Below are 27,766 nucleotides of genomic sequence, written 5' to 3'. Positions count from 1 at the left end.
AACCGTGTAGGTGGCATGGTCCCACCATGCCAATTTTGGTATCAGCGAACCGCAAATGAGTAATGCGGTATGTATGAGTGTTTTCGTCATGTTTCACTGATGAATTCACCGTGCATACGATACCACATATTGAACCCTTTGGGTTCCATTTTAGAACAGTAGCCATTTTGTGGTTGCCCTCACATAGGCTGCGCACTAAGGCCCTGCCTAGGCCTAAAAGGACACGTACACCTTCTTTGACTTCTCTCTGATCTGTGCAAACTGACTCCGCTGCCCGAGGTCAATCCTGTCCGGCCAGTTCCTTTTCTCGCGGCCTAATGTGATTAGCATCAGGGCTCGACCCATCATAAAGTCCTTGTTCGCACACAATCTCTGACTAAGCTATTTCACACCTGACTCAGTTTCCTACTTTATGGCTTGTTTTACGAGCAGGAGGTGCCCGTTTTATTGGGGTCCGCTGTTATCTGATGAGGATTCTGAGCCTTGCTGGGTAAAATGACTGTATGCTTAATGAACTGAAATGTGGGATTGTCATTATGGCTCTGCTGTTCCTTTGAAACTAAAATATGTGAATGACCACTTGTAAAACAGGGGCGGTGTTGCCCCAAGCGTAATTTTGTGTATATAAGTAAAGACTGGTTTTTGGTTCGGGAGCAGTCTCCTGAGAACATACATCGTGGTGTACTTCTCGGATATCTGTGATTGGTCTGCAGCCAATAAACACGATCTTTGATTTCATCTAGAAGACTCTGTGTTTCTGTGGGTCTGAAACAGGAAGAATCCGAAGTCTTAGGGTGTGTTCCCCTGCACCGCTGGGTTCTAAAAACCCGCCACTTCAGTTGGCGCCCAACTCGGGGCGATTTCAGCGGTACCGGTCCAAGCCAGAGGTTCGTGAGGAGCTTCGTGTGGAAATTCTGGAGGATGGCCGCCACTTCATCGACCCCTGCATGTCGACATGGTCCGAAAGTCTTTTCTGCGAGGTTCTCCGCGTCCCGACGGCTACGAAGGACTGCTGCCCTGATTAATCGCCCTGTTTTGGACCCTTGACGATTTGGTAGAGCGAAACAATTGAGAGAGTCTTCTGGTGAAGTCATCGATACCTCAGTTAAGTATAAGTGGAGCGTCTCCCAGTTTGTTTGGTATCCTTCGGGATTTTGGTATCCTTCGGGATCGTTTTGATTTGGAACTTGCAAGTGCCAAAGCCAGAGGACTCGTGTATTCACGAGACTATCGTATTCGATAATCCTTTGAAGTTTGAAACTAGACTAGTGAGCGAATATGCCTGGTTCTAGTATATTTGGAAATTTGTTTTGTTTTGGTTGTAAAAGGGATTCCCGATTAGAGGATTCGTGTCCGGTTCCTCCAATTGGAACTCCAACTTATGAGCTTTATGTGAAACATGGCGTGGGCCCCATTATGTATAATGAAGTATGGGTCCGATACACCAGGAAGGATGGTGTTTTAAAATGGCCCCAAAATGGTAGTTTCGACACAGAGATCCTAGATAACCTAGAAGTTAAATTATTCAAGAAGAAAGCCCGGTTGGCGATGTTTGATTCTTTCCGCCTATGGCGAAAGGAAGCCAAACAACAGAAATTAAATTAGCGAAGAGGAATAAAAGAGAGAGAGGTATGTCGATAATGCAAGCAGCTGTGCAGTTTAAAGATAATGAAGAGGACCAAATGAATGAGCAGTTGCACAGGCAACGCAAACTAGTCATTGATAAATGTTACCCAGTTTTGCCACCCCTTCAACAAGATGAGTCAAAAGAGAAAGAGAAAGATTCCCTAATGTCACATTTGCTAAGTTCGCCACCCCCGTATGCGCAAAATGCTACAGCGCCTCCGCAACCCGTAAATGTACAGCCTACAGCTAATGCACCGCAAGCTTTCCCGCACCCGCCAGCTCCTCCTCAGCCTGCTCCTATTCCGGTAGCACAGCCTTCCCAAGGGACGCCGATTTTGCTACCTACCACTTCTGCGCTCCCTGCGACTTTACCTAGCACATCAGCTGCCTCCCTTGGTGCCCTACCTGCTACTAACCCTGTATCTGTATCTACACCCGTTTTTCTTCCCTCTGTTTTTGCCCCGGTTCTTGCCTCAACTTCTCCTTCTGCACGACAATGAATAGCTAGTGCAGTCACTACTCTTATATCACCCCTCTTTGGGTCATCTAGTACGACCCCTGGTCCACAACGTAAGCAGTTACGTAGTCAAATACCTGGTTCTAGAGAGAAAGAAGAACTGGATCGCATGGCACGCAGATGGATTGTTTATCCTTCTAGATATGATGTAGAGTCTGTTGTGAATGTTTTTCATCAATGGGAAGCACCACAACAGAGATACGTTTTTGAGAAAATGTGTGAAATCCTATGTGAGGAATTGGAAGATAATGATTTAGACTCAAGTCCGCAAGAACTGTGTCAAGTGCGATTTGAATTTGGAAAAGGTACGATTGTGGGTTCTGATGTTGAGAAAGCAGTTGCGACACTGCTGTCTTTCAGGAATGGGGATTGTCGGCAGTCGTTGTTTGAACAGGAATTCCCTGAAGGGAAACAGGTAAAAGCGCGACAATACCCGATGCGTGAGGTTCCTCCAGTCTGGAGACCTGGTGATGCACAGGCTAATCCACCAGTTCTGCCACATTTTCAACGTGTTTGGGTACATGTTCCCTGGAAACGATCTGAAGTTTTAGCCCTCAAGCAGACATTGCCTGACCCCCGTAAGAACCCTGCAGGATATTATAAGGAGTTATCGCAGACTGCAGAATCGTGTGTCATAAACCTGGCTGACATAGATATGTTGTTCGGGAATGTTGTTCCACAGCCTTTGTGGGGATTGATTCGTAATGCAGATCATGCTGCAGAACTAGGTGACACATGGGCTAATATCATTAATGCAGACAATAGACAGGTTGGTGGTGCCAAGCCTGAGCCCGCGGTAGCAGAACTCCCTGGTAGCATAATTAACTATATGAAAACTTTAATGCCCGCTATAAGTGTAAATTAGGATAAATTATCCGCATGCAAACAGAAGAAAGATGAAACAGTGTCCGATTTCTTCACCAGGTTTGAAGAAACATTTATCGACCACAGTGGTCAGGACATGAGTACAGAAGGTGGCCAACGGTTATTTGTTGATAAATTTGTGCATAATTTGCTTCCAGAGTTGTGTAAAAAATTAAAAGATTCGGAGAGTTCTTGGGCCGTTTCCTCTTCAGCGCAAATACTGGCTACTGCGCAGTATTACGAAAATAGGGATAATGATGAGAAGGATAGAACAGACAAGAAAACGAAAGAGTTGAAAACGAAGGTTCTTTTACAGCAGGCTTATCCGCCACGTGAAGGTCAGAATAATTATAGGCAAACCCAGGGTATCTATCAGCAACCCCAACAGTTTCAGAATAATCAACAAATGTATGGGTATTATCAACCACGTGTCCCTATCGGTCCCAATCAGTGTTCATATTGCAAGGAGGAAGGTCATTTTAAAAATAATTGTCTTAGATTGTTACAGCGCACAAATAATGCTTATGGCGCAAAAGGTAGAGGTGGCCAGCAAGCCCCAAGAGGTAGAGGGCGTGGAAATGTTCCCCAGAACGCGCGTCCTCTTCCGCCTCAAAATACGATGAATAGTTTTGATCAGCAAGCCAATGCAACTGGCAAGACAGCTCAGTACTATAATAATGACTATTATGTAGAAGATGATAATACGGACGGTAATGATTACTAGGACAGCCGTAGACAGAGAGAGGGAGTTGTTTCAGTGCCAGTGGATCAGAGCGGACCGTATGTTAAGGTGACCACAGCGGGTGTAACAGAGCCCTTTCTGCTGGACACTGGTGCTGCAAAGAGTTCTATTATGCGCTCAAAACTCCCTGGCGCGCCTTTGTCTGGCGAAATGAATGTTTCAGTAGGTTTTTCTGGCGCCCCGGTTAGGAACCCGATCTCAAGTCCTATGGCCCTCTCTGTTGGACCTTGCGAGCTGAAAGCACCCCTGATCCTAACGACAGGATGTGGTGAAACCTGTTAGGATTGGATCTGTTAAAGAGATTACATGCGACATTATATTGTTCCCCCTCGGGAGTACAACTTACGCTGGGTAAGGAAGTGATTTCTCCCATGTATTTGTCAAAGAATAAACTGCCAGCTGAATTGTCGTCTCTTCCTGATGCCCTTTGGGCCACTGGCCCTAATGATGTGGGCCTTTTGGAAATACCGCCGTATGTTGTCACTTTAAAAGCCAATGTTAAATTGCCCCGCATTCCCCAATACAAGATCTCTAAGGAAGGTGAAAAAGCGTTGTTAGCAATTATCTATGATTTAATTGAGAAGGATGTAATTGAAGAGACAAGAGGCAACGTTTGCAATAGTCCGGTTTTGCCTGTTTTAAAACGTACTGACCCTTCTCAGCCACCTGTTTACAGGTTTGTGATCGATCTTAGAGAGGTCAATAAGGTAGTTGTGCCACAGTTTCCAGTCGTCCCTGATATAACTTCCTTGTTGACTATGATCCCAGCTTCCGCTGCTTGGTTCTCAGTGATTGATTTAAAGAATGCTTTCTTTAGTATCCCGATTGCAGAGGAGAGCAGGGATATTTTGGGCTTTTGTTTAGGAGGTCGAAGTTTCCGTTTTAAACGCGCTCCACAGGGCTACTGTGAAAGTCCATCAATATACAGTCAGGCTTTAAAAGCGCAGCTTGATGCCCTTGTTTTACCTAATGGTGCTACCCTTATCCAGTATGTTGACGATTTACGAATCGCCGCGGATACTGAGGAGATTTGTAAAGGAGCTACATCATCATTGTTGCGTCATTTGTCTGCCTTTCATCACAAAGTGTCTCTCTCTAAGCTGCAATATTGTCGACAAGAAGTGACCTATTTAGGTCATCTTTTATCGAAGGAGGGAAGGAAGCTGACCCCAGAAAGAATCCAAGCCATTGCACAATTAAGCGTGCCAAGGACAAAGAGAGAAGTGCGTGCTTTCTTGGGCATTACTTCATACTGTAGGCACTGGATCCCGAGTTTTTCTTTGCTGGCAAAACCATTGCTAGCATTAACATATAAAGATACACCGAATCCTGTCCCATGGTCTGAAGAGTGTCAGAAAAGTTTTTGGGAATTGCGCAAGGCATTATGTTCAGCTCCTGTGTTGGGTACCCCCGACTATAGTAAGCCTTTTACCTTGTATGTTTATGAAAAGGACGGTTGCGCATTGTCAGTGCTAACACAGCCGTTTGGAGACAGACCGCGTCCATGCGCGTATTTTTCGTCGACTTTGGACCCTGTAGCGAGGGCATTGCCAAGTTGTTTAAGAGCCACAGCGGCAGCAGCTGTGTCTATTCGACAGTCTGCTGGATTAGTGATGAATAACACATTGATCGTAATGGTTCCTCATGCAGTGGACACATTGTTAAACAGGACCAAGACACAGCATTTAACTAATGCTCGATTGTCAGGGTATGAATTGACACTGTTAGCAAACCTTGTGCACATAAAAAGGTGCAACACGCTGAATCCAGCCACATTATTGCCAATTTCGGCAGACACAGATGAGGTTGAACAGCATGATTGTCTGTTCAGAACAGAAGAAGAAACAAAAGGGAGAGTGGATCTTAAAGATACTCCCCTGGTTAAATGTGACGGTACCTTATGGGTGGATGGTTCATGCTTCAAGCTTCCGAATGGTGATACGACTGCTGCATATGCTGTCACGACTTTGCACACGATTGTTGAAACTGCACGCGTACCACATAATTCAGCCCAAGCAGCAGAATTAATTGCACTTACAAGAGCATGCGTGTTGTCGAAAGGAATGAAAGTGAACATATATACTTACAGTCAGTATGCTTTTGGTGTGGCCCATAGTTTTGGGCGTTTGTGGAAAGAACGTGGTTTCCTGACCTCGCATGGAGCTAAGATTCAGAATGGTCAGTTAGTGAATGATCTCCTTGAGTCACTGACCTTGCCGTTACAAGTCGCGATTGTGAAATGCAGCGCACACAAGAAGGTTACCGATGATGTTGGGCGTGGTAATGCATTTGCTGACGAAACCGCGAAAGAAACAGCAAAAGATGTGACAACTCGAATGTATGTTGCAGGCCCTGCAAGATGGGTTGGTGATGTTGGAATGTGTGAAGACACGATAGAGAGTGTGAAGTCCCTTCAATCTGAAGCCACAGAGAAAGAATTGAGTATGTGGGAAGAAAGTAAGGGTAAATTAGATGAAAACGGTTGTTGGATTGATTTGTCAGAACACCGGCGATGGTTGTTAACTGATGCATATGTGCTTCCAGTGGTTACGATGGCACATGGAATGGCACATATCAGTGTGAAAGGGATTTGTAAGTTGTTGGCTCCAGTATGGCAGAATGCTGGAATCCCTAAATGTGCAGAGAATGTCGTCAAAAATTGCATCATATGTCTGAAATACAATCCTGGTAGGGGAACCCCAACTCCACCTGGTCATTTTGCGCCTCCATCATATCCATTTGAAGTTCTGCAACTAGACTTCATCCACATGGAAAGATGCAACAATTTGAAATATGTACTGGTTGTTGTTTGTGCTTTTTCAAGATGGATAGAAGCATATCCCCTAAAAGACAATACGGCCTTATCCACAGCTAAAGCCCTTGTCAAAGAATTTTTCCCTAGGTTCGGAATGCCAAGGATGGTATGGAGTGATAACGGGAGTGAATTTGTAGGTCGAGTGATGAAGAATGTGTGTGAGGGACTAGGCATTAAGCAGAAGTTCCACGCTGCAAATCACCCCCAATCAGCTGGATTAGTAGAGTGCTATAATGGCACCTTAAAACTTAAGTTGGCCAAAATTCAGGCAAGCTCCGGTCTTAAATGGCCTGACGCTCTGCCCTTAGCACTCCTATCAACAAGAATGACTGTGCATTCACGAGTGGGACTTAGTCCGTATGAAATTGTATGGGGAGTGCCAAGGCCGACAAAGTTCAGTGAAATCGAACATCCAGTACTGCTTGATTATCTGTATGAATTGACGGCTAAATTGCGTGTCTTACACCAACAGGTTCACGATACTCTGCCCCAGGCCTCTGAAGCTCAAGGACACCCTATTAATCCTGGAACGTGGGTGCTGATTAAGAATTTTCAACGTACAAAAAATGATGAGCCCCGTTGGATCGGCCCCCACCTAGTCCTGCTATTGACAAGGTCAGCGGTTCGAGTGAAAGGGAAAAAGAATTGGATACACGGCATACATTGCAAGAGGATCCCTTTGCCCCTACCGTATGGTCGGTGGGTCCAGGAGGGGATCGCTGACTCCGAGGCTGAGACTGTGCCTCGTTTTGTGCCTTTTAGCAATGCACGTGTAAAGGGAACAATCACAGAGCAAGAAAGTGACGACATTCTGCAAGAAGCTATATCGCCATCAATTCGATTGGACACCACAGAGCCTGAACTCTTGTTTCGACACCAGACAGTACCTGGGAAAAACAGGTACAATTTATGGCCAAGGACTATGGACAAATAAAAATTATTTTCCTTTGATATTTTCAAAAGTGCAGCTCTCTCATCTGAGAAACTTTTTGACTTTTTATTTTTCGAACCACCATCCGGGTTCAGCAGCAGGGTCGCGGTGCCAAGACTTTGGGGTACAAGCCGGAGACGTTAGGTCAATGGTTCTGGTTGGTCTAGGGCGTTCCCTGAACTGACAGGTGTACTCCTTAGCAGAAGATACTCATCCACCGCGAGCAGCACGATTAGAGGATGGAGTTTCTCAGGATGGAGAGGCCCACCGAGGAAATAAATTTCAAGAGCAGAATATGTAAAATAATGAATAGCAAATGTTTTGTAGTATTATGTCTGTTTGTGCTATCTAGCATAATGATGTTTTCTGTAGGTTGTGTATTATTGTCTTTCCAAGTGTCATTTGCACCCACTGTACAGCCCACACCTCTTCCTACTGTTTTTCCACACTCTTTCCACCCTCTGCCAGAACACGAACAAGCTAGACGTGCTGAATTTGTAAACAATTCGTTCATTCAACTCCTGCACCAGCACCAACTAGTTATGAATACAACGAACTGCTGGGTGTGTGGTTTGATGCCGCATACCATTAATAAGGGCATCCCATATCTAGTACTGCCGTTTAGCTATAATGGTTCATCATGGGCATTCCAGACCATGTTTCTTTTTGCGCTTGAAACCTACTCACTGCGACCACCGCGTTCCACTAGAGCTAACTCGAACAATAAAGCCTTGATGAGAGGAGTTGCAGACATGAGTAGAGATATCGATGCATATACATCTATTCCCAAGGATGAGTTGCGAGCTTATGTAGGTTGGAACGCGACGGGGTATAGCATTAATTTGGGCGAAAAACAGCGCAAAAGTTCATCTCCAATTTGGGTCGTACACCACATAGGTCGGTTCTGTCTACAAGGCAACGGTCAGAATCCAAGAGCTCAACTAGGGAAGAGTAACTGTACTGAAACGTACACTTTCCCATCACAGTTTTCCCCTGCGTTTTTGGCTGCCAAGGGTACATACTTTGTTTGTAGTGATCGAGCATATACATGGTTGCCCCCTGATTTCTCGGGCACGTGTTATGTTGCGAATTTGCTACCGCCAACATTTACTGCCGCCTCTGATTATCACAAGACCAGAGTTGTGAGAGGCGTTGTTAGTAAGGAGGATACTGCTGGTCAGGAAGCGGGAGACTTTTTCCTGGGTTTCCTGCCATTTTGGGGACCAATGGTCAATAGTCGGAACCTGAGACAACTGACTCGTGTAGTTGAATCCACTGTTAATGTGACGGCCGGTGCCCTTGGTAACTTGACAGCTGAGCTTCAAGCGGATCGCCTCATGACGTTACAGAACCGTATGGTTTTAGATGTCATACTTGCAGACCGTGGTGGGGTATGCAAGGTTATCCAATCGAGCTGTTGTATTTTCATACCAGATAACGCGCCAACAGTCTACCAGGCCATTTCCAAACTGCATAAGATTTCCAAATCCATTCACGTGGATAAAGGAGATTGGTCGATGATGGGGTGGTTCTGGGGACTGATATCAGCTTGGGGATGGACGATTCTAATAGTCATTGGGATGATCTTAGCCATTCTTTTCCTGTTCTGTCTATGTATACAGTGTGCTCCTGTAATGTGTAGCCTCTGTGTTACATCATGTGTAAGGAAACCTGTATCAAGGGACGAGCTAAGCAATAGGATGATGCTACAGCAACATCTCCATGACTTTATGAACATAGACTTGGACTCAGATTAGTATAGTTCTTGCCTATGTAAGGGCAAAAGGAGGGTCTGTGGTACTGTAAAATTCGGAGCCGTATAGGTGGCATGGTCCCACCATGCCAATTTTGGTATCAGCGAACCGCAAATGAGTAACGCGGTATGTATGAGTGTTTTCGTCATGTTTCACTGATGAATTCACCGTGCATACGATACCACATATTGAACCCTTTGGGTTCCACTTTAGAACAGTAGCCATTTTGTGGTTGCCCTCACATAGGCTGCGCACTAAGGCCCTGCCTCGGCCTAAAAGGACACGTACCCCTTCTTTGACTTCTCTCTGACCTGTGCAAACTGACTCCGCTGCCCGAGGTCAATCCTGTCCGGCCAGTTCCTTTTCTCGCGGCCTAATGTGATTAGCATCAGGGCTCGACCCATCATAAAGTCCTTGTTCGCACACAATCTCTGACTAAGCTATTTCACACCTGACTCAGTTTCCTACTTTATGGCTTGTTTTACGAGCAGGAGGTGCCCGTTTTATTGGGGTCCGCTGTTATCTGATGAAAGTTCTGAGCCTTGCTGGGTAAAATGACTGTATGCTTAATGAACTGAAATGTGGGATTGTCATTATGGCTCTGCTGTTCCTTTGAAACTAAAATATGTGAATGACCACTTGTAAAACAGGGGCGGTGTTGCCCTAAGCGTAATTTTGTGTATATAAGTAAAGACTGGTTTTTGGTTCGGGAGCAGTCTCCTGAGAACATACATCGTGGTGTACTTCTCGGATATCTGTGATTGGTCTGCAGCCAATAAATACGATCTTTGATTTCATCTAGAAGACTCTGTGTTTCTGTGGGTCTGAAACAGGAAGAATCCGAAGTCTTAGGGTGTGTTCCCCTGCACCGCTGGGTTCTAAAAACCCGGTACTTCAGATTGTCAATAAGAACTTTTGTTCAACTGATTCTGAATATAATCATAATCTCTGTGTGCGGAATTCCTATTCTTTATGCTGTTGTAATTTTGGGTCTTCTAAATAGGGAGTGGCGAGGGGTGCACTCGCTGGTTTTCCTGCACCAACATTACTTGCCAAAACCTTTGTTGACAGGTGCAATCTCTGTGTCTGCCTCAGCCCTCAGTTTGTTTTCTTAAGGGTCCCAAGACATGTTTTAGTTGTGGAAAGGTGGGTCACATCCAAGGAAGTCCCAAGTGTCCCAACACAGTGACCACTGCACCCACTGATGCACCGCCTCGGGAAATGGCTAGTGCAGCCTTGGGGGAGGAGTTGGGTGCCCAAGGTGGGTGGGGTCCCTCAGAGATGTCCCTAGTCTCTTTAGGAGACAGTAAGATGGTCCCCAGGACTCAGCTGCCTGATAACACTGAGAAGTACAGGCAGTGGGTGAACATCAATGGCCATAGGGTGGAGGCTCTGAGAGACACCGGAGCCAGTGTGACAGCTGTCAGTTGTCGGCTGGTGTCTGAAGATCAGTTGATCCCCAACGCATTCTACCCGGTAGTTGCCGCTGACAATTCAGAGTGCCACTGCAAGGTGGCACAGGTTCCCTTTGAGTGGGGGGGGAGGTTCTCAGGTACCTTTCAAGTACCTGTGAGGTCAGCCATGCCTGTTGACTGTCTACTAGGCAATGATTTGGAGAGCTCCCCTTGGGCTAAGGTGGAGAGAAGGTCTCATTTGGAGATGTTGGGTCTGCCTGAGTGGGCGTGTGTGACCACTTGGTCAATGGCAACCGGTAAGGGTATTCAAGAAGAACCGGAGCCTGAAAGAGTGGCCCAGGTGCCTGCCTTAAAGAGAAGAGGCAGGGGGTGCGGGAAAACAGCCCTGAAGTTCCCACAGTCCAGGAGGAGGCAAACCTTGAGGGGGATGCCCTGGAACCTACAGGGGAACAAGTGGCTGAACTGGGGGACCTGCCTGAGCTGACCCATTGGCAGCAGGAAGGAGGCCCCTCCAGGGAAGTGTTCTGCGAGGAGTAGAAGAAGTGCCCTTCTCTTGTGGGTTTGCGGCAACAGGCTGCAAACCAGGCAGCAGGTGATCGGTCTGGATCACATTGGATTTACTGGGAGAATGGTCTCCTGTATAGTGAGCCCAAGGTTGCTGAGCCTGGGTCAGCCTGTGTGCTGGTGGTACCCCAGCACTTCAGATCCTTCCTACAGAGTCTGGCTCATAATGTGCTTTAGCAGGACATTTGGGGCAAGACAAGAACTTTGAAAGGCTTGTCACCCACTTTTACTGGCCCCAAATGCGCAAGAGTTTAGATACTCATTGCAGGACCTGTCAGACTTGCCAGGCAAGTGGTAAGAGTGGGAGGAAACACAAGCTACTCTCCAACCTTTCCCTGTGGTCAGCACCCCCTTCAAGAGGGTGGGTATTGACATTGTGGGGCCTCTGGATCCCAAGACAGCCATGGACAACAGGTTCATTCTGGTCTTGGTGGACCATGCCACCCAGTACCCAGAAGCCATCCCTCTCCAGACTGTGATGGCCCCCGGGGTGGGTCGTGCATTAATGGGGATTTTCTCCTGTGTTGGGTTCCCCAGAGAGGTGGTGTCAGACCGTGATACCAACTTCATATCTAAGTATATGAAGTCCATGTGGAAGCAGTGCAGTGTAACCTATAAGTTCATCACTCCTTACCACCCCCAAGGTTATGGGCTGATTGAGAAATTCAACCGGACCATGAAGGGCATGATTATGGGTCTTGAGGAACCCATGAGGCGTAAGTGGGATGTCTTCTTGCCATGCCTTCTGTTTGCTTACAGAGAGGTGCCACAGAAGTCCTTAGGGATCAGTCCCTTTGAACTGCTGTACGGCCATCCTGTGAGAGGACCTCTGAGTTTGGTGAAAGAAGGCTGGGAGAAAGCTCCCAGTAAACCTTCCCAGGATGTATATAGCTACATGCTGGCCTTCAGAAACCAGACTAGGCGTTTCAGGCAACTCGCTCAGGCGAATCTGGAAGCCAGCCAGGAGGAGATGAAACGTTGGTATGATCAGAATGCCACTCTGATCGAGTTTCAGCCTGGACAAAAAGTTTGGGTCATGGCCCCAGTGAAGCCTTGTGTGCTCCAGGATAAGTGGACCGGACCGTTTGAGGTGGTGGAGCGTAAGAGTAATGTCACCTACTTGGTGGACTTACAGTCTCCTAGGAACCCTTTGCGAGTCCTGCATGTGAACTGCCTGAAGCCCCACTTGGATAGGTCCGAAGTGGGCATGCTCCTAGCAACAGATGCTGGGATGAAAAAGGAGACTGAGCCGCTTCCTGACCTCCTGGCTGCCAGGGAGCAAAGTGGGTCAGTGGACGGTGTGAACCTCTCTACTGCCCTGACCCCTGAGCAACAGAATGACTGCCGCCAACTGTTGGAGCACTTTTCTGATCTGTTCTCCCTGACCCCCGGTGTCACTCCGTGGTGCGTCCATGATGTGGACACTGGGAACAGTCCTCCAGTAAAGCATAAGATTTACAAAGTGACTTACAGGGTCAGAGCTTGTATCAAGGAGGAGGTCTCCAAGATGTTAGCACTAGGGGTAATTGAGTCCTCAAACAGCCCTTGGGCCAGCCCAATGTTCTTGGTCCCAAAGGCTGCCGCACCCGGTGCCACACCAGAACTCGGGTTCTGTGTGGACTACCAAGGGCTCAATTCAGTCACCAGGACTGACGCGCACTCCATCCACAGAGCTGATGAGCTCATCGATCGGTTCGGGGCTGCCCGGTACCTCAGTACGTTTGACTTAACATCTGGGTACTGGCAGATCGCCTTAATTGATAGGACAAGAGAGGCATCAGCATTCTCCACACCAGACGGACACTAATAATTCCGGGTGATGCCCTTTGGGGTGAAGAATGCCCCTGCCACCTTCCACAGGTTGGTCAACCAGGTGTTGGCTGGACTGGAGGATTTCAGTGCCGCCTACCTGGATGACATTGCAGTGTTCAGTGCCACTTGGGAGGAACATCTGCACCACCTCTGGGAAGGGTTGAAGGCGCTGCGGAGTGCAGGCCTCACGATCAAGGCGAGTAAGTGCCAGATTGGGCAGGGTTCTGTGGTGTACTTGGGACACAAGGTTGGGAGTGGCCAGGTGGCTCCCCTACAGCCCACGATTTATACCATTCTGGCTTTGGAACCCCCCAAGACACAGAAGGAGGTGAGAGCCTTTTAAGACTTACATGGTATTACAGGAGGTTTGTCAAGGGGTATGGCAGCATTGTTGCACCCTTGACAGAGCTGACTTCCAGGAACCAGCCCAAGAAAGTGAACTGGACTGATGCCTGCCAGAAAGCTTTTGATGCCCTGAAATCTACCATGTGCACGGCGCCCATGCTTCAGGCGCCCAACTTCTCAAGAGAATTCATTGTGCAGACAGATGCTTCAGAGCATGGTGTTGGGGCTGTGCTTTCACAGATGTATGAAGAGGGCCTAGACCAACCTGTAGCCTTCATTAGTAGGAGGTTACTTCCACGGGGACAGAGGTGGAGTGCGATTGACCGTCAGGCATTTGCTGTGGTCTGGGCACTGAAGAAGTTGAGACCATACTTGTTTGGGACTCCAGGTTCAGACAGACCACAGGACCCTCAGATGGGTTGATGCAGATGAGTGGTGAGAATCCAAAGCTGTTGAGGTGGTCCATTTTGTTACAGGGGATGGACTTCACGGTGGAACACCGCCCTGGTACAGAACACGCCAATGCTTGATGGTCTATCCAGATTTTTCCGCCTTAGTGAAGAGAAATCCCAAGAGGGTGGGTAGTTCTCCCCACATTTCAGCTGGAGGGGACATGTGTTAGACTTGGCACCATTGGCGTAGGTCTCCCTTCCATGTTCTTGCTGTTGCCTCCTGTGTTTTTGCTGGTCTAAATGCTTTGGGCACTTTGACACTGCTGTTCAGTGCCAAAGTGCAAGTGCTACCTTTTGTAAATTGTTGTTATGGATTAGTGACTCCATGATTGGTTATTTGATTTACTTGTCAGACCCTAGTACAGTGCACCATGTGTGCCCAGGGCCTGTAAATCAAATACTGCTGGTGGGCTAGCAGCACTGAATGCGCCACCTACAGAAGCACCCTGTAAAATGTGACTCAGGCCTGCCATTGCAGAGCCTGTGTGCAGTCTGGGACTGCCATGTCGACTTGGCAAGTGCACACACTTGCCAGTCCCCATACCTTCCCTTTTCTGCATGTTAGTCACCCCTAATGTAGGCTCAAGGTACCCCTGTGGGCAGGGTGCATTGTATGTGAAAGGTAGGACATCCCTGATGTGTGTGGCATGTCCTGATAGTGAAATACTGCCAATTTCGTTTTTCACTATTGCAAGGCTATCTGTTCCCATAGGCCAGAATGGGCAGTTCATTTATAACATCTTATAAACATAACTGACCCTGGGAACAAGATAGGAAAATAAAGTTTAGTATGCCTGAACTCAGAATGTTAAAGTGCATCTTTTAGTGTGGGTGATTTTTACATTCTGTGTTTGAAAATCTCACTTTTAGAAAGTAGGTATTTTCTTGCCTAACCATCCAGTGTCCCTCTGCTAGGTTTGCGAATTGCATGTCTGGCTTGTGAGTAACAGGGGCTGGAGAAGGGCAGCGGCTCCGGCAGTCTGATGAGTCAGGGCTGGGCTGAAGGGACCTGGGTTATATTTAGAGTAGGGGGAGGAGATTTCCTTCCACCTGCCTTGACCAGGTCTGCTTTCAACAATGCTGTCTCCGCCTCCTGTCAGGAAGCTGCACCAGTGAGGATAGAAGTGGTTTTGGCAAGGTACAGATACTCTCTGCCTTCACAGAACAAAGGATTTGTGTGTATAAAAAGAGGGGCCCAGACCCCAGTTTTTTAGATCACTTATGGGAAATAAAGAGGAACCTTTGCCAAGGAGAAGAGCCGGAGAAGCTGAGGAGGAATACTGCCCCTGTGCTGTTTGCTGTCTGGGGTTGGCCTGCTCTAGCTGCTTGCAGCCAAGAAAAGGGGAAGAAGGACTTTGCTGTTTGCTTTGTCGCCTGCTTGAAGAAAAGATCTCCAAGGGCTTGAAACTGAGTTTGCCTCCTGTTCTGAAGTCTCAGGGACACAAAGACTTCACCCTCAGCACCCCTGAGTTTCCTTGCTGGGAATTCTAACCTGCAAAGAGGTGCCTGCTGCTGTTTAGGACCTCTAGAGACTGTTTGTCGCTGGGAGCTCGAAGATCGACGCAACGAGGAAGAAGCGTGTTGCATCCGCACAGATTCCCGGCGCATTGCTGAGCCACGGTGAAGAAGCGTGCCGCATCCGCACTTGGTTCTGACTCCTTCCCGAGCAACCAGGAAGAAGCTCGCTGCATCCACACCGGGTCCCGGCGCATCGCTGAGAAAACCGCAGCAGCACCTGACGTGCGTCTGCAAAAGATCACGCATCGTTCCGGACCATCGCATCGCATCGAGCCGCCATTTTGTCGCATTGCACTGGATCGTCAACACGCATCAAGGCACCATCTTGTCGCATCGTAACCGGAACGCAGTAAGAAACAGACGCATCCCCTCCTCTCCGGTAAGGAACAGACACATCGCCTGCCCTGCGCTGCAGTAAGGAACAGACGCATCGCCTCCCCCGAAGCAACCCGTTTGTTTGTTTTGCATGACGCATCTAAGGTACTTTGTGAGCAAAGCGTTGCATTTACAATTTGTAGTGAACTGAACTATTTCTACCATTTAAGAGCCTTATTTTTGATACTGTATTGTGGATTTTTGTCATTTGGTCTTCTGTTAGTTTAGATAAAGATTACTTATTTTTCTAAACTGCTGTCCATTTGTAGTGTTTTCACTGTGTTACTGTATGTGTTAACACATGCTTTACACACTGCCTCTGTGATAAGCCTGTCTGCTCGTGCCAAGCTACCAAGGGGGTGAACAGGTTTTTTTTTAGGAGTGTATCCCCCTTACCCTGACTAGAAGCAAGGGTCCCTATTTGGACAAAGGTACCTACCTCTTCCAACGGGAGACCCCATTTCTAACAATCATCAGCATAGAGTGATATCTGGTCTTCCCCCTCCGCCCCAATCGGTATACCCCAGATCAATGGGTCCTGCCTCACCCATGCCACCAGTGGCTCCAGGGCCAGCGCAAAGAGGACTGGGGAGAGTGGTCACATTACTCTTTAACGCAGAGTTTGGGCCAAATTCTGGCAATCACAGCATGGTGGAATATTTCTCCCACAAAGCTCCTGAATATGTGAGCTGTCGAGTGAGATTTGGCATCCCCTAGAGTGATTGTCAAACACAGGCAGCCGACATCATTCATGAGCGGTCACGGACAGAGGTCTGACACTTGAGTAGATTTGCTGCCACTCAAGTAAATTTTTTACTCGAGCGGCAGCAAAATCAACTCAAATGGGTGCATACTCTTGCTTAATACATAGTGCTGTTCTCACTGATTTTCAGCAATGCTCACACTACCATGGCTAACTTGCAGCGCGAACAGTGCAAGCTGCATATTTTCCGCCCAGTGGCGGAATTCCGCGGAATCTCATGGAGTTTTCTGTTGTAACTCTACAGAATTCCGTGGAGTGAAACTCAGTGAAACTCAGCGAGTTGTGCCCCTCCCTAGTTTTAAAAGGTTATTTACTTTCTAGTGAAAAATCTTTTTTATGACAGGAAAGTGTCATTTTTAGCACAGCCAGCACTTTATGCTGTTTTGCGTATTTTGCGTCCAGATGCATTCAATAGGCGCTTATATGGTGTAAAGATGTGTGTTTGGTGCTAGGCAGCATGTGTGTGCACCGGTGCAGGGTAATAGAGCAGCAGCAGGCAATTTTTTGTAAATATAGCTCGGAAGCAAAGTTGGTTGCTGTGTGGCACTGCACAAAAATTTAGTAAATTTGTCTCTGAATGTGCCGCAGGGGTGGTTTCTTGCTATGGGCAAAGGGGCTGTGCCCACCCAATTTCCTTCAGAATCAACGTTGATTTAATAATTACTAGTACAATGATTACAATAGTAATTAGAAAATTAGTTCTACCTGGCTTGCTGTCACTATGTATCGCTCATGTCAGTGTGGGCCCGAAAGCCTGTGCGCTAGTGCGCATGTGCCAATCTTTAAAGTTATGGTGGATTAAACCAGGGTTTACCCTGTTCCGGCCTTGGTTTGCCGATCTTCAGGTTATCCTGGGAACACCCATTATGACGCACTGCAAGCATCACTTTTTAAGGTAGCCCTGGGCGTGGTGAGTTTTAGCCCTGTCCTGCCCAAGGCTACATACCAATCACTGAGGGGTCGGGTGGAAGAGGCGGCTTGTGTGGGAGGAAGGAGGGTGGATCAGGCCTTCACCATGTGACCATGTTGTAAACAGATACACTACTCAGGTGTGAATGCACAGTGTATCTGTTTACTTTCACTTTCTCCTTTGTCGGAGAAGTGAAGTTCGAAAAGACTGGTCGACGCCAAGCCTCCTTTCAAGCGTAAGTCGCCTCTCCTCTCCAAGCCTGCCAGCCTTTTCCCAGGTGTCTAGTCTCTTCTATGGCCACTGCTACCTCAAGCAGAGGTCATAGCATAATAAAGAGAAATAAAATGGGCTAATTAAAATAAATGAATCGGCCTGTTCAGTGCGAAAAACAGATGCGTTTTTTTTTTTTACAAAGGAAACAGGAACTCCATTATCTCAATACAGATCTAAGCAATTGGCGTGTTATTGTGCAATGAGCAATTTAAGGGACAGTTTAAAAACATTAGCAAAGTGCCTCAAAGAATTAAACCAAGCAAACTGTTGCTCTCTAGGAGACTTTCGATAATCACAAAATTTCAGGAACCAAAACTATGTTAACAAGCATTGGCATAGCCAATAGGTCTCGCCTTTGGGACCTTATAAGTGTCTAGCCATGCAACAGTTGCATAACTAAAGACTTATAAGGTCCCAAAAGCGAGACCTATTGGCTATGCCAATGCTTGTTTTAACTGCTGCAATCTATTGAAGCCTCACGGAGAACATCAAAGCGGCCGTGAAAGTGATCGCGATCAAACATCAAAGCGGCCGCGAAAGTGAAAGTAATCGCGGTAAAGAGAGATGTGCGCTCCCGCGCACATGCACTGTAAGTCTAGGCTGGCCTGGTAGCACTTTTTGGAGCCCTCACAAAATGTCTCGCCAGGACAGCGCATGCGCTGAGTCAGGCGAGACCTAAAAAGGAAAAGAGGGAGGCATTGAGAAACAAGCATTGGCAGAGCCAAAAGTTCTTGCCTTTTGGGATCTACTGGCTTTAATAATGTTTTTGGCGATGCCGAATAGCATAGGGGCATATCAACAACAACCGGCGATAATTATCGCAAAGCGCATTTAGCGCTAGGATAATTATCGCTGGCTAGCGTGAATTTTTATCGCTGAGATAGCGTGCTATTAGCAACGCTTATCTCAATATCGATAAAAATCCTCACGCTAACAGGCTAACCTGAGATTATCGCTGGAAACCCAGCGATAATCTCACGTTACCTTGTTGATAGGGACAGGCAAACTTAGCCATGATATCCTCCTTCCATAGGATATCATGGCTAAGTCAGAAAAATACCAGATGTAAAAAAGCAGCGTTAACCGCGGTTAGCGCTGCTTTTTTTGTCTCTAACAGGGTTAGCGATATTCTTGATAATAGGAGAAATGTCGCTTAGCGACATTTCTCCTATTATTTTACTCTGGAACGCCCCCTTTGCATCTCATTAGAGATGCAAGGGGAAGCGTAGAGTAAAAGGGTGCTAACATGCGAATTTTCATGTTAGCACCCTGTTGTTGATAGGGTACTAGTTTTATCTCTGCTTTTTTGGCTTTTAAAGCCAAAAAAGCAGAGATAAAGCCCTTGTTGATATGCCCCTAAGTGAGGAAGCAATGCCTTTTGCTAATGCTGCTTAGTTTAGCAAACAAAATAGGTGAGATACGGCAGTCGCATAATTCTGTATGCATGCGCATTTGTCACCACACATATGCATGCCTGCAGATTGACGTGAACACCGTTTGATTTATATTTTGGACACTGATCTATAATGTCTGGTATCACTTAGATTGGTCAGTAAAAAACGTAAATGGTGAATATGCAAAAGAGCTTTTGTGGAAGGACACCAGCAATCTGCTATCTGACGCTCCAAGATAAGTATATATATGTAAACACTAAAAAGAAGGGCAGCGGTGTGGGGGCAATAGAGAGGCAGGTCGGGGAGTGGGTTAGTAGAAGGAACATGTAGTGGACATGGAGCGCAAGGGAGAGAGCAACATTTGGTCGGAAAAGCACTCAAGTGAGACAGCAAGAGTGGATGAGAACCGCCCTTAGAGACAGTAACAGCAAGCTTGGGGGCGTAGGGCAAAGTACAGAGGATACAGCGCAGACATGAGGGAGAGAACCAGCAAAGAGAGCGAGGAGCAAAACACATGGTCTCTTAATAAGTGCTTAAACAAAACAAGACAAGGCCGGCGGAACGTGGCGCGCGCGCTTGGGGCGGGGGAGCGCATTCCAGGCGGGGGAACATGTGCCAGCAGCCACTACACAACCCGCCGAGCTACTTTGCCAGCAAAGCAAGAATACCAACCTAACATGCTAGAAAACTGTAGCATAATTCTTTTCTAGAATCAGTCGGAAAGTTTGCATTTCCAAGGCCACAGCACATCGCGAACACAGAAAAGGAGGGGGGGGGCGGTTGGTAGGGAGGCGGTTCGGAGCAACAACAAACAACACCATGGAGAGCAAAGATTGCTGTCGACGTCCGACGGTGCCAGTCAGGTTACGGCATGGCTCCAACCTACTTTGTCTGCCAAAAGATGGGCTTCTAGGAGCGTTAGCCTATGCCCATGCAGCCCTTTCAAACACTATAACCAGGTGGCAAAGCTCCTCCTGGCATGGTTAACAAACAGCCTCTGATGTGGAGAAGGTGGGAGGGATACGGCGCTCTTTGCCAGCAGCACAGTAAACAAAGTGACCGCAGCTGCAGTTTCAATTTTGAAGAGACCAAGACCAGTTTCCCTTCGACCTGGCCTGGCGGAACCTGCTACCGAATCAGGACGCTTGTCTATGGAGGCAGGAGAGAGAGAGAGGTCGCGGTGCAAACCGGCATTACGGCGCATTTATTTTGCGCATTGCATAACAAGTGTCATGGTACACATTCTAGACGCAGCATAAAACAAACAAGAACAGAGAAATGAAACAAGCGGAAATTGCCATTAGTATTCAATAAACACGTTTGACGAGTAAACAAATTTCAATTATGGACAGAACAGGGAACATCACAACATCCAATATAAAAGAGATATCCCATCATTACAATGATACACCAAAACAAAGCAATACAACAATGCCCCCACAGGCGAAGCAAAACATCGAAGCAAAGCGTTGGTGGTCTTATAAGGTCATTTTTATTGTGAAATCTCTGACGAGATCGTGGGAGCTGTCCCTGGGTTCACAGGTCACAGCTGTCGCTTAAACTGCTTACATCCAAGTTATCTCCTGAAACAGAAAGTGCATTTACACGTCACCGGGCTCGTAGAGGCCAGTATCCCGATTTTTACAAAACCTCACGTTTTATATATAAATTAATAAACGTTGCTGGGCTAACATATAAACGTCATCGGGTCGAAAGAAATGAAAGATTAAATAATTTATAGTGCTCATTATAATACGAAAACAAACATTTGGAAGTCGGAAAGTCTCAGTGAAATTTAAATCTTCGATTGGACGAGAGTGGAATACGTCAGGCTCCACCAGCTGCTGTTTACAGTGAATCTTGTCAACAAGACAAGGCCGGCGGAGCGTGGCGCGCGCGCTTGGGGGCGGGGGAGCGCATTCCAGGCGGGGGAGCGGACCCTTTGAAGTGCTCCCAAAAAGCAGATTGCATGGCGGCACGATGCGCGTGATTGTGCGCGTGCTAGCCATGCAATCCGCTTTTTGGGAGCACTTCTAAAACCCGCTCTCTATAGTCTCGCTTTGCGATCGCTTACGCGATAGCAAGGTCGAGACCTAAAAAGGTGGTGTCAGTCCGATCCTGTGTCACTGCAGATGTGAGCTGCATTTACAGTTAGCAACACACTGCTGGGTGTTGTACACACTTGCCTGGTTGTGCATATGGAAATACTTATTTCCATTCACTGTATCAGAAGACACTTTTTTCAGAGTACCTGCGTCTGTTTTATGTGCCTTGAGAACCTGTCACCCTGCAATACCATGGTCTAAATGCTATCCGCATCAAATCGGTTTCTGCTGCATGCATGCCATGCTGAAGGCTGCATGTCATCTGCCCTCAGGCCATCCTGTAAGTACCAAGATATGTGGCCTTACAAGTGTCCCAGCCCTTCTTACCACATCTGGTTTGCTGTGTGCATACAGGTCCAGTGAGAACTCACTAATCATAAAAACAAGGCAAACAGTATCATGAGTGATTGAGAATAAGTGCTGTGAGTGAGGAGGAGTGAGTGAGAATGAGTATGAGAATAAGAGCCTATAATAATTTGCTCCCTGGAATTCAGTGCATATATTATGCCCTACCAGTTTCAAAGATCACCAGCCGCCACTGCAAGGGAGGACAAGGTGTGAAAAGATTTGCAATCTTTATCAAATGCTGAAGGAAGTCTTTAAAATGTTAAACACGTTGTTGGATCCAGGAGGCATGAGCTATCCATGTCTACTGTACCTTGAAGTTTATTTTAATGCGACTATTAATTTCGGAGGTTATTCAGTGTAAAAGATCCAAAAGAATACAAAGCATTCATTGGACCTGGATACTTTCAATATTTAGATGCCAAGACGTGTATTTTTACAAAGAAAATTATATTGGGTTCCTCTATTCTCTTAATTGGTAATTTTGTTATTTTACTGGCGGATTATAAAGTACACATCAACAATTAATATTATTTCAAAACGCACCTTCAACACTTATGCATAACATTTGCTTTTTTAGGACCCAACTATTAGACAGTGAAAGGTAATCAGTCACTTACGTGGTACCTGCCCGTGTCAGCCCTGGCCTGGGCCAAGGTGCAAGGACAGTCAGGAACTTCCTCCAGAAAGTTGGGCAGCGCCTCTTCTGCACGATTCCAATCAAAACACTTCTCGGATGCCCAGACGGCAGGGTTCTCCCTAAAGTCCTCCCCAAGGTTCCAGGCAAGCGCGTGGACAGGACTCCAAATGGCTGCAATGTTCCTGAAGGAAGGGGTGAAATACCATTTAATTAACCACAAAGAATCAGCGTAGCAGAGGTTCAGGAAAATTACCACAAACACAAAACACATTTCACATGTAATGGGTCATTGTAGTGTAGGAGGGACAAGCGCAGCAATACATTATACGTGCAAAGGCTGATTACATCATTTTGTGAGCCTTCATTGCTTAAACTGGGTGCAGAGGTCTAGCTATCAATAGTACACCAGGTGTAAGGGCACCAGGTCCCAGAGGTGCGAGTGTCCCAGTGCACCCCAATAATTAATGTTTTTTACTGTAAAACTGGATAAAGGCGGGACCATTTCCTAGTTTGCATTAGTGTCCTTGGGGCCCCTGCGATGCCGCTGTTTAGGTCAGAGCTCCTTCATCCAGATCTGAGGGCCTGATTGACAAAGGTAAAAGTACACTTCTGTGTAAGTTTATGCTTGTTTGGTATTCACAAAGGGATTTACGAGTAGTATCTTTACGAGTGAGGAGTCCCTGCACATAAACAGCTAGCACAGTCCTATCTTTTTAAGTGTGGGGGCTCCTTGGTGAATCAGGCCCTGAATGTTTAATGTGATCTGCAAATGGTTTGGATGGCCTATGACGTCGATCTTGAAGACAGCTGGAAAAACTGTTTGCGACAGCTCATAACAAGGGAGACAAATGCTTCTGCACGCCCCCAAACAAACGTTCACTGATCTACAGCACAAACCTTCTCTTTTAATTTGTTTTCATTTTCCAGTGTCCTGATGTCCATAAGGTCTTAACCACAAGACCATATAATTGTGATATATTTAATATCAACCAAACTTGCTTTACTTTTCATTTACACATGTTTATGAATGTATTCTTTTTATTACTTCTATTGTAACTATGTATCATCAATATCCCTTATTTCCTTTCCCTCACCTATGAAGTCGTTATTGATCATTTTTCCGAAGTTTTGTTGTTCGATTGCTTTCCTTAAATAAACTTACTCTTGCAACTTAAAAAATAATTGTTTTTCCACACTCAAACCCTCCAGCGTCTTGGTTGACAGACTGTTCTTGCCGGCCAGCTTCTCTTTTTGTTTTCTTGTTGGTGCACTGGGTCCCTCACCACCGAAGTAATGTGAATGCAGAAAGGCATTTAATTTAAAATGAAGGGCAGGGGTCCTGTGCACAAAAGGACGAGCCTGTAACTACCAGACCGGACAAGACATTCTATGACCGATTTTAGAATGCAGGATATGGGAAGTGGCTAAAACTAAAGCCCACATTCCATCTTTATTGTTGGCACAATGCTACATAGAGGGATAGAAAAAAAAGCCACCACAGTCTGCTATCACAGCTCTTCTTTTGAAGTGGAACTGTCAACAACTGCAATCATTGATTCTGAGAGCCACCCTGGGCTCTCTGTTGTGTTAAATGGTAGCAGCAGTTTCAGTCGATAACCTTTCAAGTATTTGCCCGGCGGTAATCACCTCTCATACCACTCGATAATTTACCAATAAAAGAGGCAGGCGCCGGAGACTGGAAGGCAGGAAACAAAGTTTTATTCCGTCGGAGCAGAACACATCAGATCAGACAGCAAGGTATCGTCACGAGGTGCTCTAACTGCATCTCTGAGACCTGGTCTCTTATACACTGGTTTATTGCTTTATTACACATAGTACACTCTTGAGATTCCCTTGATGTACGGGGGGAATATCCCCTGAAGCCCCGGTTCAGATCCGATCCCACACATAGATACAGTAGAAGTTCCCACCCCACCCACAGTAGGAGATGGCTATTGCGCAGCAGGGTATTCCGCCAATTCCTGGGGGGTGTGTGACCGGTCGGGTCTCAGGGAGTAGGGGCTTTGATCTACTGTAATCCCTTTGATGTGGGGTGTTTCTCTTACAGTAGGGGCAATAAACTGCATCCGCAGGGCTAGGTGATGGCCTGGGACCAGTTCAGACAATGGGGCGCAGAGGAAGGGGGTTATCAAAGGAGAGGCATGACCATGTATGGGTTGTCGGTCGGAAGTGGTTCCGTAGCAGGGTCGCGCAGAAAGAGAGGGTTTATGGCCTGTATGAGAGAGCGGGGGTGGCCAGCGCGCGGGGGATGCTCGCAGCGCCAAGGGGACCGCGCTGGCGATTGACAATGAGTGGGGAGAGAGTGGGGTGCCTAAAATGGCGGCCGTGCATTCGCTGTGCGTGGCGCTGAGGAGAGGCAAGATGGCGCAGATAATGTTCAGTTTGCAAGCTAAATTTCCACAGTCCTCCCTTTTAACATATCTCGCCAGCTTGTCCGGCCAATATTCACCTTTGTTAGCCTTTCAGTTACAGTATCGTCAATGTTCGTCATACATTTAAAGATACAGAGTCTTTAGGGTAGTCAGGAGTAATCTGACACATTTGTACATTGTCTCATACAGTTTGATAAAGTAGGCGAGGAGGAAGTACATTCAAAGTTGCAGTATAGTCGTGTACATGGCTGGTGTTGTATGAATGTTACTATACAAAGTTACATTTTCTTAACTTCTCAGTGTGCAGTCGGAAGTGATTGATGCAACATCATGAAAACTTGATAAGAAGATAGTTAATATAATAAGGTGGTTGGGAGAGGATTTTCAATTTTGACATGGGTTCTTCTTTCCAGTGTCCTTGTTTTATAAAGAGCTATCACTGGTAAGCTCTCATTGTTGTTCTTCTTTCGTTGGCACTGTTGAGCACCGGCGGTGGAGCTAAGGTCCAGCTCAAATCCGATTTCTCACGTGGCAGGGTGTGACCACTCACTGTTCTTTGATCACAGTCCTGTTCCTTAACACAGTTCACCACAGGTACTTTGAGACAGGGTGCCGGCCTTTTGTTCTTCGGTAGTAGGTCAAAGTCATAGTCCAAATGAAAGAGGAAGAGAGAATGGGGTGGCGTGGGATCGGATCAAAAATGCGGACCAAGGAGAGCAGAATCTTTCAGCACTGGGCCCATCAATCAGGCCCGACGGGTTGAGACTTCAGGCACGCTGGTCAGTGAGCAGGGGCCTCGATGTAGCCCTTCGCGCTTATCGTTCTGATAATGGTGTCTCGTCTCACACCCTTTTTGCTTCGTCGCTTCCCCCTTGGTCGATGTCATAGATGCTTTATGATCCGCAGTCAGACTGTGCGTCACGTCCGACCCCTCTCTTCCGATGGCTGCAGGTTATCTTTGAATGGGTTATAAGAAACGAAAGTCTTAGAGATTTTGGCAGGGAAGACATTTACATACTTCATTCTCTCTCCCAACCACTGAGTAGTTGCGGAAATGCTCTTATCTGTTACTATATGATTGGTGTCTATTAACTCTGATGTTAATGTGCGTGTTACTAATCTATTAATTACTGCTGTGGTGCAGGGTTCTGTGGGTGTCCCTGTCCATCGTCTGGCCTTCTAGGTGTCAGTTTCTGCGCCCTATAATACAAGGTTTGGTAATACCCGTAAGTGCGAGGTGCTACGGTCATGCGTTCACAAGTATCCTTTTCATACAGTAGGTGACCCTTTATCAGTTTAAAACAGGGCCATCAGCTGTTTCGTTCGGAATACTCTGAGACGGCTAGTATAGGGCTGGAGTTATCTTTGGGAGAACAGGGTGCTTTTAGACATTCTATTTCGGGCTAATTGGTCAGGGGTAATTCTGGGCGGTGGAGATGGTGTCCTTTAAGAACAAAAACCACTGACATATAGTCCCCGTGTTGAGGGTCAGATTGGGAGACATCAGTCGTCTTACCTGTCCTTTCCTTCTCAGCCGATTAGGCTTAACGTTCGCAAAAAGGAGAGGTAGTAACGTGGTAAAGTATGGTCGTTTTTGTTTCTGTCAATTTGTTCGAACACCACCGTGTTCAGGCCAATTATACACTTACCAAAGAGGTGTATGTCGTTAATTTATTCAAGAAGAAAGAGGGCAAGAAAGAGCCTTTTGCGAGGGAGGGGGAGAGAGAGTGAGAGAGAGAGAGAGAGAGAGAGAGAGAGAGAGAGATGGGTAAGATAATAGGCCACTTGGTGCACACACAACATGGAGTAGCATGGGTCTGTTCCATGTAAGAAAACACAAGCGGGTAAAAGACATAAATTCGGTGATCACGTACACACAAATGCCGGATAGGGTGTGACAGTACATGCATCAAGACGGAGACTCGGGGCTGCGTTGAGCACGGGGACCTCTCCTTTCCTGTCCTCTATTCCTATGCATGCTGCGTACCTTTAGTATTTTGTAGTTTATCTTATGGGTTGTCTGACCCTTTATTCTCCTCCCTTTGATCGGTGGACGAGCACTTCAATCATACAATGACGCTCTCTTCAAGTGACCCAAACATGAAATGCATACACATTCGTATCGTATAATCGTAGTACACACGCACAATCATATCATACAGTTTTTCATGTTCCCAATGATGGTCTGTAATTTTACGCACTATCTTACAACGTTTGTCTATGTTTTCCCTGATGTTGAACTTGGTGCGGTCCATGTCCACTCCACTCTTCAGTCGGAACTTCGTCGTGACCTATAGAGGGGAAAATAAGAGGGGAGGGGAGGTGCAGTATTCAAAATACCCCAGCGCGCGCAGACACGAAAGGTTCTACCTACCATGTACCAGGCTAGCCGCAGGGGTGGGTAATACCACGGACCTATTATTCTTTAGTTCGAGGCAAAGATGCTCTAGTTCATTCATCTCCTAAATTCGGGTTCCCTGGTCGTGCATGTATTTCTCAATTGGTCGTGTATTATGGTGCAAGATACCATACCTTACGTGCGACATATACCTTAAGTTATAGTTCATTATTGATTTGACAATTCTTGGAAAAAGGGCAGGCGTGATGGGTACAAATTCCGTTAAACAAAAATATTTTAGGCAAATCGAGTCTGTATTATCTGTATGCTTTCGCTTAGGAGTGACAATCTTTTATTTAAAAGAGAAACCTTCAACAACCCAGATGATTAGTCATGACACTGATTCCGTAATTCCTTTTTAAGAAGCCCTTTATTTAAAACAATGTCAGTGTAGAAATACGGGCCTACAGCCGCTATAGGCCGGCCACGGTGTGAGAGGCGTCGAGCGACATGAGCAACACTAGATTAACATAAAAATCGGTTCCCCCCTCTCCCCCACCACCATGTGTGAAAGCATCGCATACATATATATATATATCTCTTTTTAACACAAATGTCACGTGACTGGAACGCCACAAGGAGTTGTAGGCCACTCCTACATCAGCGCCATCTTAGGGCGGGGTCGGGCCAGTGCACAGTCTAAGTCTTTCCATGAATTAGCAGTTGAACCAGAATTCCTTTCGGTAGTTCGAGAACTTTCGTTAGCATCAACTTTGCGTCAGCATGGCGTCACTGCAACCTTGTAGCAATGCCATGGTTCGTTCTTAGGGCGGGGCGGCAGGCGGGTTCTTCCGCCGACGTTTTACTTTTTCACT

At 46.7% G+C, this 27,766-nt stretch overlaps 1 protein-coding gene across 3 annotated transcripts in view; it reads right to left on the bottom strand.

Moving 5' to 3' along the window:
- LOC146784167 (uncharacterized) overlaps positions 1 to 27,766 on the bottom strand; it is a 901,426-nt gene that overhangs the window by 654,689 nt on the left and 218,971 nt on the right. For all 3 annotated transcript variants that reach the window (XR_014970387.1, XM_085633210.1, XM_085633211.1), the window contains exon 6: positions 22,141 to 22,342. Coding sequence is in view for 2 of the 3 variants with exons in the window: in XM_085633210.1 (XP_085489336.1) it covers positions 22,141 to 22,342 (202 nt within the window). In the remaining variant the exon portion in view is untranslated. The remainder of the gene's footprint in view (positions 1 to 22,140; positions 22,343 to 27,766) is intronic.

Source organism: Triturus cristatus, chromosome 11 (assembly GCF_964204655.1).
Source record: "Triturus cristatus chromosome 11, aTriCri1.1, whole genome shotgun sequence".
In the NCBI taxonomy this organism is placed as follows: domain Eukaryota; kingdom Metazoa; phylum Chordata; class Amphibia; order Caudata; family Salamandridae; genus Triturus; species Triturus cristatus.
This window is presented reverse-complemented; position numbering and strand designations above follow the sequence as displayed.